Here is a 13,948-nt window from a genome sequence, read left to right as displayed (position 1 = left end):
GGTCTGAAAACGATGTGTTTTCAGGAGCATTATTGGCGCATTGCTATTTTGAGGCAACTGAAATAGACAGCACCATTGACCAACTGAGTGCGTTAGTATTATGCGCCTATAGGCGGGTGCACAACGCGTGTACACTCTGCTTATTACACACACAGGGATGCCCAACAGCACACAAACTAGCCAATTATTAAAAATAAAATGATTACAATGTAAAAGATCATTATTGTGTACATAAAGATTTGGTGGAATCCGGCTTGTCCCGTAGATGGTCTACTTGCGTGCTTTAACCTTGGGCATGAGCCGATCCTTTTGCGCTCTGGAGACACGTTCGGTCTTTCCGGTTCCAATTCCACCATGTAAATAGCGAAAGCAACATGGCGCGAGCATAACTGGATTTTAAAGGAATGGGAGATGAGACTCTGATTGGTTTATTGTACGCTGCGCCAAAAACACACCCATTTCTCGTTAAGAGAATAGGGACAACCCTTTTAGACCATTCGCTGGACGCGCCGACCATTTTTCCCGTCAATAAACTAGCAAAAGTTGATTCGGACACGCCCTAAGTGCACTTGCGCCGTGCGCTTTAGACCATGCGCTTAGATCGTTAAAATAGGGCCCAAAGAGTTAGGATTAAAGTCAGGATTATATTCTGATCTGACAAAAAAGACAACAGAGCTTTGGGATTAATAACTAAAATGCTGAACAAATATATTGAGCTCAAAGTTCCTCATAGAGAAATAGAGAATCTGTGACACTAGTTAACTTTTTAGTCGTCCACAACATCACTGTACCACTGGATTCTACAACTAAATGGATGGTTTGAAAAGAATTAACACCCTCATGTTGGTCCAATCCTTAATGAATTTCTTTCTTTTGTGGAACCTAAAATCAGATATTTTGAGAAATGTATCAGTATTTTTTTCTCCATACAATGGAAGTCAGTGGTAACCCAAACTGTTTATTACAATAAATTTTTTAATGCAATGTTCTATGACACATTTTGTCACATTTCCATGCAAGAAAAGCATGATAATAATAATAAAAACATATTACAGAAAAATGATGCTAAGTCTCTTAAAGTCAGATTCCTCTGGGCCAGTTGAATGTCCTGCCAGTGATCTGATAGAACTTCTGGTTAAATGGGTGGAAAAAGCGGTGCAGTTTGTCCTTGATGGAAGGGTCTACATCTGGATGGATCCGTCCCTTACTGCCCGCTAGGCACTTGTTAAATATGAAGTTATATCGCAGACAGAAGAACCCACGTGTGGCATTAAAGTACAGATTGTACTGGCTGATGCACGAGGGAAGGTTTAAGAAATGCTCAACAAGCTTAAGTTCTGGCAGTGGGTCTATGATGAGGCGGTCTCCATCAACTACATGAAATTGCTCCACAGGGAAGAACTTTAACCAGTGTTCTAGGTACTTGGTGTAGATGCTTGTCCGTACAGCCTTGTACTTTGTGTTCACCTCAGAAGTGTTGGTATCAATCACAAGTTCCTCAAACTTGTCATACATTTTTTTCTTGCGCTCTTTCCCTTCCAGGACCTGTGTGTAGTCAGAAACAGCGCGGGTGGTGGGCTCACGCACAATAACCAAAAGTTTAATGGAGGAATTCATCTTAAAGATCCTCTCAGGCACCTCCTCAGTGATGAAATATGCAGGACTCTTCTCAATAGTTATTTGGTGAGGAAAAGAGAAGGGCATCTTTTCGCGGTACCAATCAATGCCGCGAGCGTAGTTCTGGTCATTGTCGAAAAAGTGGACCTCCTGGGAGGCCTTGACAACATCAGGGTGAAGACTGAGCATCTCCAACAACGCACGTGTTCCACCTTTCCTCACGCCAATGATGATGGCTCTGGGCAGCTGCTTAATGAGGAGGTGCATGTGTAGTTTCTCCCTTGTGCTGTTGGTCCTGTGCAGCTTGAGACGATGCGCGTGCTTGTGCTGCAACGTATGTAAAGGAGTCTCCCATGACACACCAGCAGGAGGCATTCTGACCTTAATGGGGCAGATCAACTGCAGCCTGCAATGAGAGAATGAAACATTTTTATGTCCCAAGAGGTAATTTCAATTAGACAGTTTTAAACTTCCCATTTTACATAAATGTCACATTAATTCTGGTTCTGTAACTTCTAATGTTTCCTGATTTACAAATGGCTCTCTTATACAGGGCCTGTACCAATATGCTGTCTTTGCACTCGGCCATTTACATGATGTATTTCCTGTATCATCTTATGATGTAAGTCATGTCACCTTTATTTATATAGCGCTTTTTTACAATACTGATTGTTTCAAAGCAGCTTTACAGTGATAACAGGAAAATAATGCAACAAAGAAGAAAATAGCACCATAGTCCATGGAAGCAAATAAGAGACATAACTATTTGAAATTTAACAGCCACTGAATACTTAGTTTTGAAATATTTTATTTTGAAAAACATTTATCTGAATTTATTTGCTCTGAATTCACCCCTTTGAAATTATTTTACTTTGGAAACCATGTATCTGAATTTATTTGTTTCGAATTTACCTCTGAAATTTAAGTAGGCCTATGAAAATTCTTTTTTTCCATTTTAAAAACCTGAATTTCGATTAATATTTTTCAATGCTCACAAATTCAGATACAAAAAAAATCAACTTACAGAATTTTAGATAAAAAAAGATTCAGGTTGTCCAGCTTAAGTAAGTTAAGTAATGATATATATATATATATATTTAAAGTTATTATTTAGCTGCTCTGGAGAAAACAGTGATGTCATCGTCCAGGGGTGCGTTTCCCGAAAGCATCGTTAGCCAACTATGGTCGCAAGTTGGTAGCAAATCCCATTGAACTCTATTGGTAACGACGGAACTTGCGACCATAGTTGGCTAACGATGCTTTCGGGAAACGCACCCCAGCTCAGTTCAGTTTTCATATAAATGTGTCAATGCAGGCAGATCAATATTATTGTTGAAAGTGTCCCCAACTAATCAAGCCAAAAGCCAAAGACGACAGTGGCAAGTGTTCAAGCTGGCGTGAAGAACGCATGTTTGCATAGAAGTTTTGATTATCGTTTTAGTGTTGTGCCGTTGCGCCAATATATGTAATACAATACATCACAATAATGAAGATGTACAGTATTACCATAATTCCTTATTACGAATTATAAGCATTTTAAATATGCTTTCCCCCCATCAACCAGTTAAAATGTACAACACTACGTGTCAAAGAGGCATGTGAAATCTGATGTAAACAAGCCCAAGACAGATGATAAGCATGAATGAGGCAAGAATAATGGGCTGAATAAAATACACATTCACTCTCTGACAGTCGAAGCGCTTCAGGAACAACAGAAATGCATCCATTACCCACGGAAAGCTCGTAAACAAAGCAGCTTCCCTGCTTTCTGTTTTTGAACTATAAAATGTTTCAAACAACCATTCAGATTTTTGTATTCACTATGGTGTTCATCACAACACCAAATTATAACTGTCCCAGCTGCTTAGAACTGATAAGTTACAAAAAAATAAAAAAAGGGGGGATCATATTTGCAAAATACCCTGGGAAAGATATAATATATTTCAAGAAATCAAACAAAGAGTAATGGAAAAAATAGTCAAAAGATCATAAACTCTTTTCAAACATATATTGATGCACAGACAATATTTACATAGGCACATGCCAATCAATCACCAGCCCAACAAACTGTCCCAAATAGCAATGATGATCCGTAGATGACCATAAGTGAATACTGGAGAATGAGTTAATGATAGGAAAGCAGGACGTCAAAAGTCAATTTCCTCGGGATGAGACCAAACTGGTCTGCAGGTTTAAGTTGTCACATAGATGTCCTTCCTTGGCTAATGGCATTTCTGCCTCCAAAGGGAATCAATGAAATAGGTCCTCTGGCCAGTAATCCAGTAGGAACATAATAGCACAAAAATGAATGCTACAATACCTATGTAAAGTGCCCACTCTGGCCACCAGTAAGAGTAGGCTCCCCAGCGCCAGGCTAGCCAGTAAAAGCCTCTGTCTCAGGCACTGCTGCTGTGAAAGAAGCATCACCCTCCATCAAACAGCCTTCCTCCGCCTGCATAGAGACACACACATACATGCATGAACATAATTCATGTAGACATTTCCTGTCACTTATGCATTGACTAAGAACCTACTTCCATCAAACTAATGTCTGCATCTTTATTAGCTTACAAACACACACATTACTAAACAGCATATAATCGGAAGAGAGCTTAATGTTTTGAACACAATAAATTATGTCTTACAAGTCATAAAATGCTGCAGTGCCATTACAGAGGATGCCCACTCAACACACACACACACACACACACACACACACACACACACACACACACACACACACACACACACACACACACACACACACACACACACACACACACCTTCTAGTAACAAGCTGTTAATTCTGGGTGATTTTAATATTCATGTATCCTGTTCAACACAACGGGTGCTTCTCATTATCCCTCCTCGTCTCCTCGCTCCTCCGTCCTCCATCCTATGACCCGGAAACCAATCGAGCTCAGCCATCTTGAAGGACATCTCAATTCTCTAATTGCACCGCGAGGAGGCGAGGATCGAGGAGTGAGGAGGCTTCCAGAGGAGCTATGAGCGAGGATACACAGGTGTACCCTTTGCGGAAGAGTTTTATCGACTAAACATGACGCACGTATCAATTCTCCTCCCCCTTCACATCTCTCACAAACATTTGAATTTATACTTTACTTTTGTAGTTTACATAAACCACACAACTCACATATTTCAACAAGTTATCTTGCTTTATTATTATTTATTATGAATTTCTTAAATAAACAAACTTTAACAACATAAGGGCAGATCCTTTGAGCGCTGCTGATGACGCAGTGAAGTGACGCTCGAGTGATCAAGTATTCCAATGTATAAAAAAAGCTTTCATTCAATTCCTCCGTCCTAATTTTTTTTCCTTGCAGCCTTCCCTCGTGTCCTACAGGGGGTGGGGCTGAGACGCGAGGAAAGGAAGCGAGGAAAGGAAACGAGGATGCACAAATAAGAATTGAGAAGCACCCAACATTTATTCAATGGTTTTTATGCAATGGTGGATTCTTTTAATCTCACACAGTTAGTTTTGGGCACCACTTGTCTCATTTGCAACTAAATTGCTTGCTTAAAATATCTAACGTGAAGACAAATTGCAAAGCTCTCACCAAAACCATGCATTACTAGAAGTAGTATTAATCGTAAGGAGTGTTCAGTTTTCTCTCATCAATACAATTCACGTGTTCACACTTACATATAATTAGATTGAATAAAGCTTTGTGCATATTTGGCGTGCTGTCCAGGGGAGAGCTCCGAGCTCGCTATTTGGCCTGAACCCAGAGTATGGTAGGAATAGTCAATAAAGTATTAAATCTGCCTTATACCATTGTAATACTGACAATCACCATAACAATACAGGTGGTATAAAAAGTAAACCACATGATGAATCAAAGTTCCTCAAAAGCACATGTTAATATAAATAAGGTGCACAGTATCATACACACAAATACATAACACCATCATGTTGACACACACATGACTCCAAAATAATGCCATAAACATTCATTAAACTAAACCCCAAATGTACATAACTTATAACAAAAACTAAGAAGAAACATATTTATTTAAATGAAATAACATCAAATGTGAAGCACCCGCGGCGCTACCCACCCATTTTAGGTCCGGGCCCGCCCATTTTGACCCAGGCCTATAGTGAGTAGTGAGTGATTTTCATTCTAGCAGTTCATTCAATAAGCAGCCCGAGGAAAGCTTTGACTGAAAGCTTCTCAGTCAATCCGCAGCTTATACCCCACGTGTGGACTCTTAAGCATGCGCACAGGCTGCATCGTCACCAGTAACTGATCCAATAGAATGAATGACGTTGGCGCGCAAGCTTTTCAAGCAATCTCATTGAGACAGACACAGACGGTAGCTAGTAGCTATTGTGAAATGCAAAGCAAAGCAGCTTGTTTTCATTTAAATTCAGCAAGAAACACTCCAAGGAGCAGGAGGAGGAGGAAACTCCTGCCATTTTAAGTAACAAGGTTACAAGTGACGAGTTACCATCCTGCTCAGCCGCCCTCTCCCCATCAAGTCCTCCCGTAGCCACCCCCTCACACCAGCAAGCAAGTAGGCTAACAGTTAGGCTAACTTTAAAGTTAGTCTCTAGCTGTCAGTATGCACATTTTCTGGAGGGAAAACTAATTTTGGCAGTAGGCAGAGGTAACTTATGATAGCGTTTTATGTGTTATAGGAGGAGGCAGGGTTCAGCAGCCTAGCACAAATGCCGTTCCCCAAGAAGACCTGTCACAACCTCCGCTAGACCTGTCATCAATAGATGAGCCTGCAAGCCAGCCCAAACTCCGTACATTCCCAGCCACACACATATCGGGGAAAGATAGGAGTTTTTCTGACAGGTGGTCCTCAAAATTCTCAAGAGATGCTGTTTTTTGTAAGTCTTGTCATCATTTCCCTGAAGCAGCTTATGAGGATAGATTAACTAATACGGGCTTCAAAGACTGGAAACATTTTTTTGAGGGTTGTGGCAAACAACAATACACACAACAATAACTCGTTATACCGTAGTACAAACGTCTTCTATAATAAAGTGATTTTGTATGATTTGTAACCAGGGACCAAAGCGATTACCTATAAAACGTGCTTTGAACCAATCGGATTGCTTGGGTCCTACGCCCGGACTATTCACACCGAGTGACCGGATTATTCACCACACCGTATCAGAGCTGATTTCAACTGCCAGTGTGAAGGCGACGTTAACTGTTAATTTCGTCACCGCCCCTTTTTAGGGGAAAATAAACTAGACTTCAATACAAAATAGCGACACAAAACAACGTCCGTACACATGAATAACTTAAGAAATCACTAAGATTAAACATGTCAAGTAATTATAGGTCCACCCTGCCTGCCATATAGCGTGAAAGATACATCCACAAACTTAATTTGGTCAATTTAAAAACATGTCCCTTCATTCTCCCAGCGTCAAATTGGTGAAACAACCCCACCCTCCACCATCAATATTTATTCTGTTGCGTGCAAGTAATCCTGTATAGGGCCCTTCAGGTCAAATGATTGTGAAACTGTGATTATGTTAAAGGAGTCATAACCTGTAATTTTCACTTTTCCACGAGAATCAATGTATGTTATGATTGCCTAACAATTATACATTGGCCGGGAAGCCGATATTCAAAAGTGAAGCATTTGTTTACCCCAGGGTTCGTAAACCAGCCCACGTGCACGCGCACTCAAATACGAGATTTTAATTTCTCCCCCGACTTGACGTCAAGACGGGGCAGGATATACCATATATGGACAACGCAGACATATGCTGCAGGAAGCCCGCCCTGCCCCTCTCCCCCTCATATTCAGTCAAGAAAGATGCAGAAATGTAGTGCACACGTGAGTTGCTCTGTGGTTGACTGCCAGAATCAACATTCAAATGTGTTTTCTCTACCAAAAACGGACCAAACTACCAGGGACCAGTGGATGAAATTCATTTTTAATGACGCTGTTCCAACAACCCTATCAACTGGCTCAACGTTAGGTGTCTGCGCTAAACATTTTACACAGGAATCCTTTACAAATTTGGGGCAATATCAGGCGAAGTTGGCCTCGAAGCTACGTTTGGAAAACATTAAATAAAAGGTAAACTTATGTGGGAGAAAATAGCAACAAACGTTTTAGCTCGTTACTGATGTTAATGTACTATGTCTCAGTCAAAATGATTGTCTTTACCATTCAGAGACATGTTGATGTAGACGTCCTTCCATTGACTCTATATCTTCCGTTTCCAGCTCTGGTTCAGAGTCTGGCTCAAACATATACGGTTGAATCCCGTAGGTCGCGGCCAGGTCGGGTTCATTCACAACTTGCGCCATGATGTCATTTTGGAATGATATGCTGAAGTTACCTGCGGTGTCAAGCCCCATCCTTCCTGCCACCAATCAACGCGCCCCTCATTTGCATTATTAAAATGACCGTCCACGACAGCCAAAATATCGCATCAGATCTCACGAGACAATAATGCATTCAGAAATAAGGGTCAGAGGAGCTCTGCATTTACTTTTTTTCCACTTTTCTTTTTTAGAAGGGCCTGAAAGACTATAATAGAGCGTGGGTATCCAAGGTAAAACTAGGTTATGACTCCTTTAAAACATAACCAACACCATCAGATCACCTTTTCTATTTGTTCATCTGGCTGTTATAACTCAGGTACAGCAGCCAAACAAAATCTAGAGTTAATGATTTAACTAAAACACACACTTAAATGTTAACGGTAAATTACAGTTCTCTTACGAGAGGTTCTCTTGTATTGCGCAAGTTGCTTACGCTACAGGGTAAAGTCATCTTTTCTCGAGATATGAAGCCAAAAAATTATCCTTAATTTTGTATTTATTGTCAACGCAGTGCAGCAGCTAGCAGACCTAAAGCAAGCTGTCTAGCGTGCTCATTGGCTGCCCTGCGGCAACTACAGCAGCCTACCACTGAGCCTGGTGTGATGTCACACCCTCTACGTGTCACAGCCCGCCAGAATGGGTGTGGCTTAGCGTATAAAAGAGAGGCTCGGAAATAGAGTCTTAATAGTGCTTTACATAGATGAAATAAAAAAATAAAATGCAATGCTATGTAAAACCGTTTAATAAAAAATAAAATGCAATGCTATGTAAAACCGTTTAATAAAAAAATACAGATGAAATTAAAATAAAAGGCATAAGAATATATAAAACAGTGTACACTTGAGCAACATATTTGAGATTTTCTGTACTTACCCTAACCCTAAGACCAACCTTATGGGTTGTGTTGACTCAGACATGTGACTATCACTTAAAAAAACATAATTTCCCTTACATAATTGGCTTAAAATGAACCTCATCTCTTAAAAATAGTTCAGGCTTTCCAAACAGTATGTGTACAATGTACAATGTACAATGCTCCCATTAAAGCACAAAACAAACTTAGCCATCACATTGTCAAATTTTTGATTTTTTCCCACCTTTCCTGGGGGGGATTATATGCCTCCAGTGGTCCCTTTGGTTGATGGAAGACAACATAATATTCATCTGGGGAAAAAGTCTGTTAATGTCACGTAGGTCCCGCTCCATTGCTTTGAGAAGCAGCACACTTTTCACATGTCCTAGGTCGTTGCCTCCACAGTGAAATTCGGAGCAGTTCTTCCTTTAAAGAAGGAAGGGAAGGAGGTCTCCCTAACACATGCCTCCCCTGCCAAACCACCTGGGAAGCCACTCCAAGATTGGTGCCTGCGGTATCTCTTGCTCGCTGTTGGCCACGTCTAATGTAACGGGTCACCAATAATCTGGACTCACCTGATAAAAAGATTACAATACAAATGATTAACTCATTCAGTAGCTGCATCACAATAAACTTTATACATTTCAAGGCCTTTCTTTAACATGGACAGCCAAATCTCACATTCTTAAAATCTAGGGCTGGTCCATGATTTAAACATCTACAATTTTCCAACGAACCTACAATAACATTTAAACATTTGTGTAATTTGAAATGAGATTGCCACTACATGCATTGTTTGTGTGTTAAAATATATTTAAATCAAATATTTTAAAATAGGTTGAGCAGAAACATGCCTTTCTTTTGAGTAGTGGATTTTCTGCTAGGTTGAAAGTAAACTGTTGATTTTGCTAAAGAAAAAAAGAACTTAACAGTTGCAACATCTATAGAATAACTGGTAAAACATTGTTTTTCATGCATGTTAAATTGATCATTATGAGTTTAAATATACACAATATTATTGTTGGTACTACAAGTCTTAAGAATTATTTAGAATTTTGCTCTTCTGTCTCTGCATAGAAGATATTTTAACTGTCAGTTAAATGGAGTATCAAAAAGAAAATATATATTTAAGATACTTAAATTACTAGAGTAACCAATTTGAAATTCTGAATTGTAACAGTGTAATTATTTACTTTCTTTATAAATAGACCAATCAAAATGCTGAACTTACCTCATGTTAAATCCAAATGTGGTTTTATTTAGAAGGGAAATCCAAACACGTAACCCAAATCACAGGCAAAAATCAAACAAAGGAAGGCAGTCCAAACTATCGGGCAAACAAAACAGGCGAGGGTCAGAGACAAAAAGGGTAATCCGGCAGGGAACAGAGCATAAAATCCAAAAACCGAGAGACAAGAAAACAGAACGCTCAGAAATGCCGTACGAATAAAGCATGACTTCACAGTGAGTGAGAGTGAAAACCAGGCTATTATAGTGTGAGTTAAACAAGGTAATGATACACAGGTGAATGCGCTGATGAGTCCGGGAAGTGAGTTATGGGAAATGTAGTTTGTGAGGGTCAAAAAATCACTTGTAATGAGAGATGTTTTACATAGTTTATTTTATTTTAAAGTTAAGACCAGGTTAAAATTCTGCCCAGGGGAAACATTGTTACCCTGTTTTCAAAATTTAAAATTGTAAAAGGGACACCTTTTATTTTATTTTGAAAGGGACAATGCACATTTTCTTTATTAGTGTTCAACATAATTAATTAGCTGGATGACTGAACACATCAGGCCATATTTCTTATAGAATCACAGATTGCAGAACAACACTAAAACGGTAAAGCACATCAGACATGTGTGCGCTTCGCTACCAAATAAAACAGTGAAATGTGCAAAAAATAATAAAAATAAACAACTTTCACAATGCAAAAAAAATAATAATTTATTTTTAACTTTATTCATTTGTTATTTCTGCTTTAGTTTTGTTATTGTATATAGTTCTCTTTACTTTGTTTTGTTGTAATGTAACCTTTTTATATTTTTGTTAATAAAATAAAATTTTCCTTAAACAATTGTTTGATTTCATTCTTTCTACACTGTAAAAATGACTACAACTGAATATGTTAAATCTAATCAATAAAATTGAGGCAACAGATGACAATCAATATTATTAATTAAATTTAACAAATTAGAATTGAGTAATAACTAACCAAATGAATTACTTAAAAGTTAACCATTTAAAATGAGTCAAATTTACACATTTTTCTAAACAAAAATATCGGAATAACAGACTGACGTCAAAGATGAATTAAGAAATCTTTTTTTTTATTGCCATCATTGAAGACACCTGATATTAACAAGCAGAATCACTGAAGGAGAAAACCGTAAATTTTAAGTCACCATTATGGAGATCGGTGTGTGTTTTAGTTGGGCTCTTGGCCCTTAACTCATTAACTTTAGATGTTGTTTGGCTGCTGTACGTGAAAAATAAGATTACTGAAAATGTCCTATTTCAGGGACGACATCACATTACAATTAAGAAATATGTATACTTTGACAAGATATTTATTTTAAAAAGGGTTTTGTCCAAAATGCAATATAGTGCAGGTTACTATGGTGAGATCTGTTTGACTGTCAAATGTCATTTTTCTTTTAAAATATCAAATTAATGACAGTAACAGGACTGAGCTCTCAATATCCGAGAGTGTCTTCAGTCACCTATTGTTTGTCATTGCAGTTAATTGCATGCATTATGGACAAGAGTCATGAACTTATTTACTTACTAACATTAGCCCATGATAATCTGCTTCCATATGGGAGGTAATATAGAATTTTAAAGAAAAATACAATCATAGAAGAAAACGTATATCTTTATTAAAACAAATCATCTTTGGACATATAAAACATGGTCTGCTCTCCATCTCATCCTCAACACCTTTTCTACCTCATTGCATTCTTCTATGTCTCTATTTTTCTTTTCTTGTTCTCGGTCTCTCTTATAGGCCTACTTCTTTTTTTCCCATTGAAGATACCGTTCTATCCTCTCTGGATCCTGGTCTCTATGATCGCGATAGCGCCGTTGCTTCTCGGCTGCAGTTAATGGCATGTTACTAACAACTGTAAAAGTGTATAGCAAATTAAATGTGATGTTAATTCTATGCAAATAAGACATAAAAAGTAAGGAGCATAAGTATACAAATAAAAAACAGATGCATAAACAATGTTAACTAAGCATGTCGATGCTCATATGTCGCTGCTTTTAGCTCAATAACACACAAAATAACCTTTATAAATGTCTATGTCCCTTAGTTGTTGTCCTATTCCTTAAATTGCATTTGAATGTTTTCCCCTGCAAATAACAAATACACCATCTATGACTGAGTTATGCAGCTGGGCTAAAATCTATGCTCCCTTTTGCTCTGGGATAGTAACAGGACTGATGGTAACAGGACTGATGATTTGATGCTAATATGCTAATTTCTAAATAACAGGTCAAGGTCAGAAAGGCACATGGTATGTAATCTGAAAGGTTAATTCTTCTAGATATTGGTAATATTAGGATTAATAAATAATTTTTTATATGTACACTTTAAAAAATGGTAACAGGACTGATGTTGTATGCCGACCCCTCTCTAACAACCATGATAAAACATGAAAAATAGGACAATTAGGAAGAGAGAAACCTATCCTTGCTTACACTCTGTGGAATCCACTTAATCTAAATGATGTCACTTCCTTGAAACGATGTCACTTCTGGTTTGTACCATTATTTACACTGTAACAAATTGCTGTAAAAATTACAGCAACTTACTGGCAATTTTGGTTGCCAGTAAGCCTGTACATTTTACAAGAGTACTGTAAATCATAAACTACAATTATACTGTAAAAAATACAGCCCACCTGTAAAAACAGCAAAACAAGACCAGCTGTGAATTTACAGTTCTTTACTGTATTATTTACAGTATGTTACTGTTATTAATAATGCATTGAATTAAAACCTGAGACAACTCATTTCATTTGAGGAAATTTGCCATTAAATAGTTATACCGTGAGCTAATTTCATTTGAGTCTACTAAGAAAAAGACTTTATGAGTTAACTAGAAACATACATTTAACTAAATCCTACTAGATAACAACAGCACACATGAATGAGTTGAATAACTTTAATGCATCAGCAAATACACAGTCACTGCCTTTAAATAATACAACATTCAGCTTAACCTCAGTGTTTCTCTGCTCCTCCTGAACTGAAGCACAGGCTCTACTCTTCAACACAATGGTGACACACAAAACTCAACAGAAACACTTTAAATCCCAACAGATTAAACACTAACAGATCTCCACTATATCATTATGTGCAAAAACACATAAAATCACATAAAGTAATTCACATAATTTTCCTTTTTTGTTTAGTATATTTGACTGTGAGATTTTTCAGGAAACAACTGACTTCAGCCACAGCCTTAGAGGAAATCCACTGAGGAGAAAAGAAGACATTAAATCTGTGAAGATCTCAGCAGAGGAGGATTAAACAACTCCACAAACAGCATTACCAGCTTCACTTACTTACTCACATTACTAACCAGACTCACTTTATTTCTGTCATAATCAGACTTACTGAGAAATAGCTGAGGGTTAGATGTGGATGATTTATTGAAAATATTTCATTTGAAGTTACCATGATCGTGATTAGTGTTTACTTTAGTTGGGCTCTTGACTCTTGATAAGTTTAACATTAGTTTTACTTTGACTACTATAACCATGTCTTTATAAGACAAATTTGTTATGGCAATAAAAGTCAAGTAAAATGATGGTCAGGTGTTGATGGATGTCTATTGATATCAGCCTTGACAACATCTAGTGGCTGATCTTGATCAGAATAATTTTTTGATTGTGAAATTGAGGTTGTAATAGATTGCTCCTTACTGATTGGTATAGTCATGTGATTCTACAGCCTGATGATGATGTTCAGTTGTGATTATATCAGGTAATTTGTCTTTGACATATATAAGATTCACAAAACCTTTCAAGCAACTGGAACACACGTGTATCAAGAATCAGCATATGAACCTCAACTATGGTGACAAACATAATATAGATATATCAACTCAACATCACAAATCAAGCTACTAAAAAGTCACATCAAA

The 13,948-nt window shown here is 37.9% G+C and overlaps 1 protein-coding gene across 1 annotated transcript; it reads right to left on the bottom strand.

Moving 5' to 3' along the window:
• Window positions 1-1,079: 1,079 nt before the first annotated feature.
• Window positions 1,080-4,150, bottom strand: LOC130090575 (heparan sulfate glucosamine 3-O-sulfotransferase 5-like). Its single transcript, XM_056258053.1, has 2 exons — window positions 3,938-4,150; window positions 1,080-2,023 (listed from the first exon to the last, which is right to left on the bottom strand). Exons 1-2 carry the CDS (start codon window positions 4,039-4,041, stop codon window positions 1,081-1,083), a joined length of 1,047 nt encoding a protein of 348 aa, XP_056114028.1. The 5' UTR covers window positions 4,042-4,150; the 3' UTR covers window position 1,080.
• Window positions 4,151-13,948: the final 9,798 nt, after the last annotated feature.

Source organism: Rhinichthys klamathensis, unplaced genomic scaffold, assembly GCF_029890125.1.
Source record: "Rhinichthys klamathensis goyatoka isolate OS25496 unplaced genomic scaffold, OSU_Roscu_1.1 h1tg000001l_1, whole genome shotgun sequence".
Classification (NCBI taxonomy): domain Eukaryota; kingdom Metazoa; phylum Chordata; class Actinopteri; order Cypriniformes; family Leuciscidae; genus Rhinichthys; species Rhinichthys klamathensis.
The sequence above is the reverse complement of the archived record's forward strand: the minus strand, read 5'-3'. Positions and strand labels throughout refer to the sequence as shown.

Bases quoted from the DNA above. Each gene is read 5' to 3' on its own strand.
- LOC130090575 (XM_056258053.1), bottom strand. From the start codon at position 4,041: ATGCTTCTTTCACAGCAGCAGTGCCTGAGACAGAGGCTTTTACTGGCT. The intron at 2,024-3,937 runs GTATTGTAGCAT...CTCTCATTGCAG, and splicing joins AGAGTGGGCACTTTACATAG to GCTGCAGTTGATCTGCCCCA.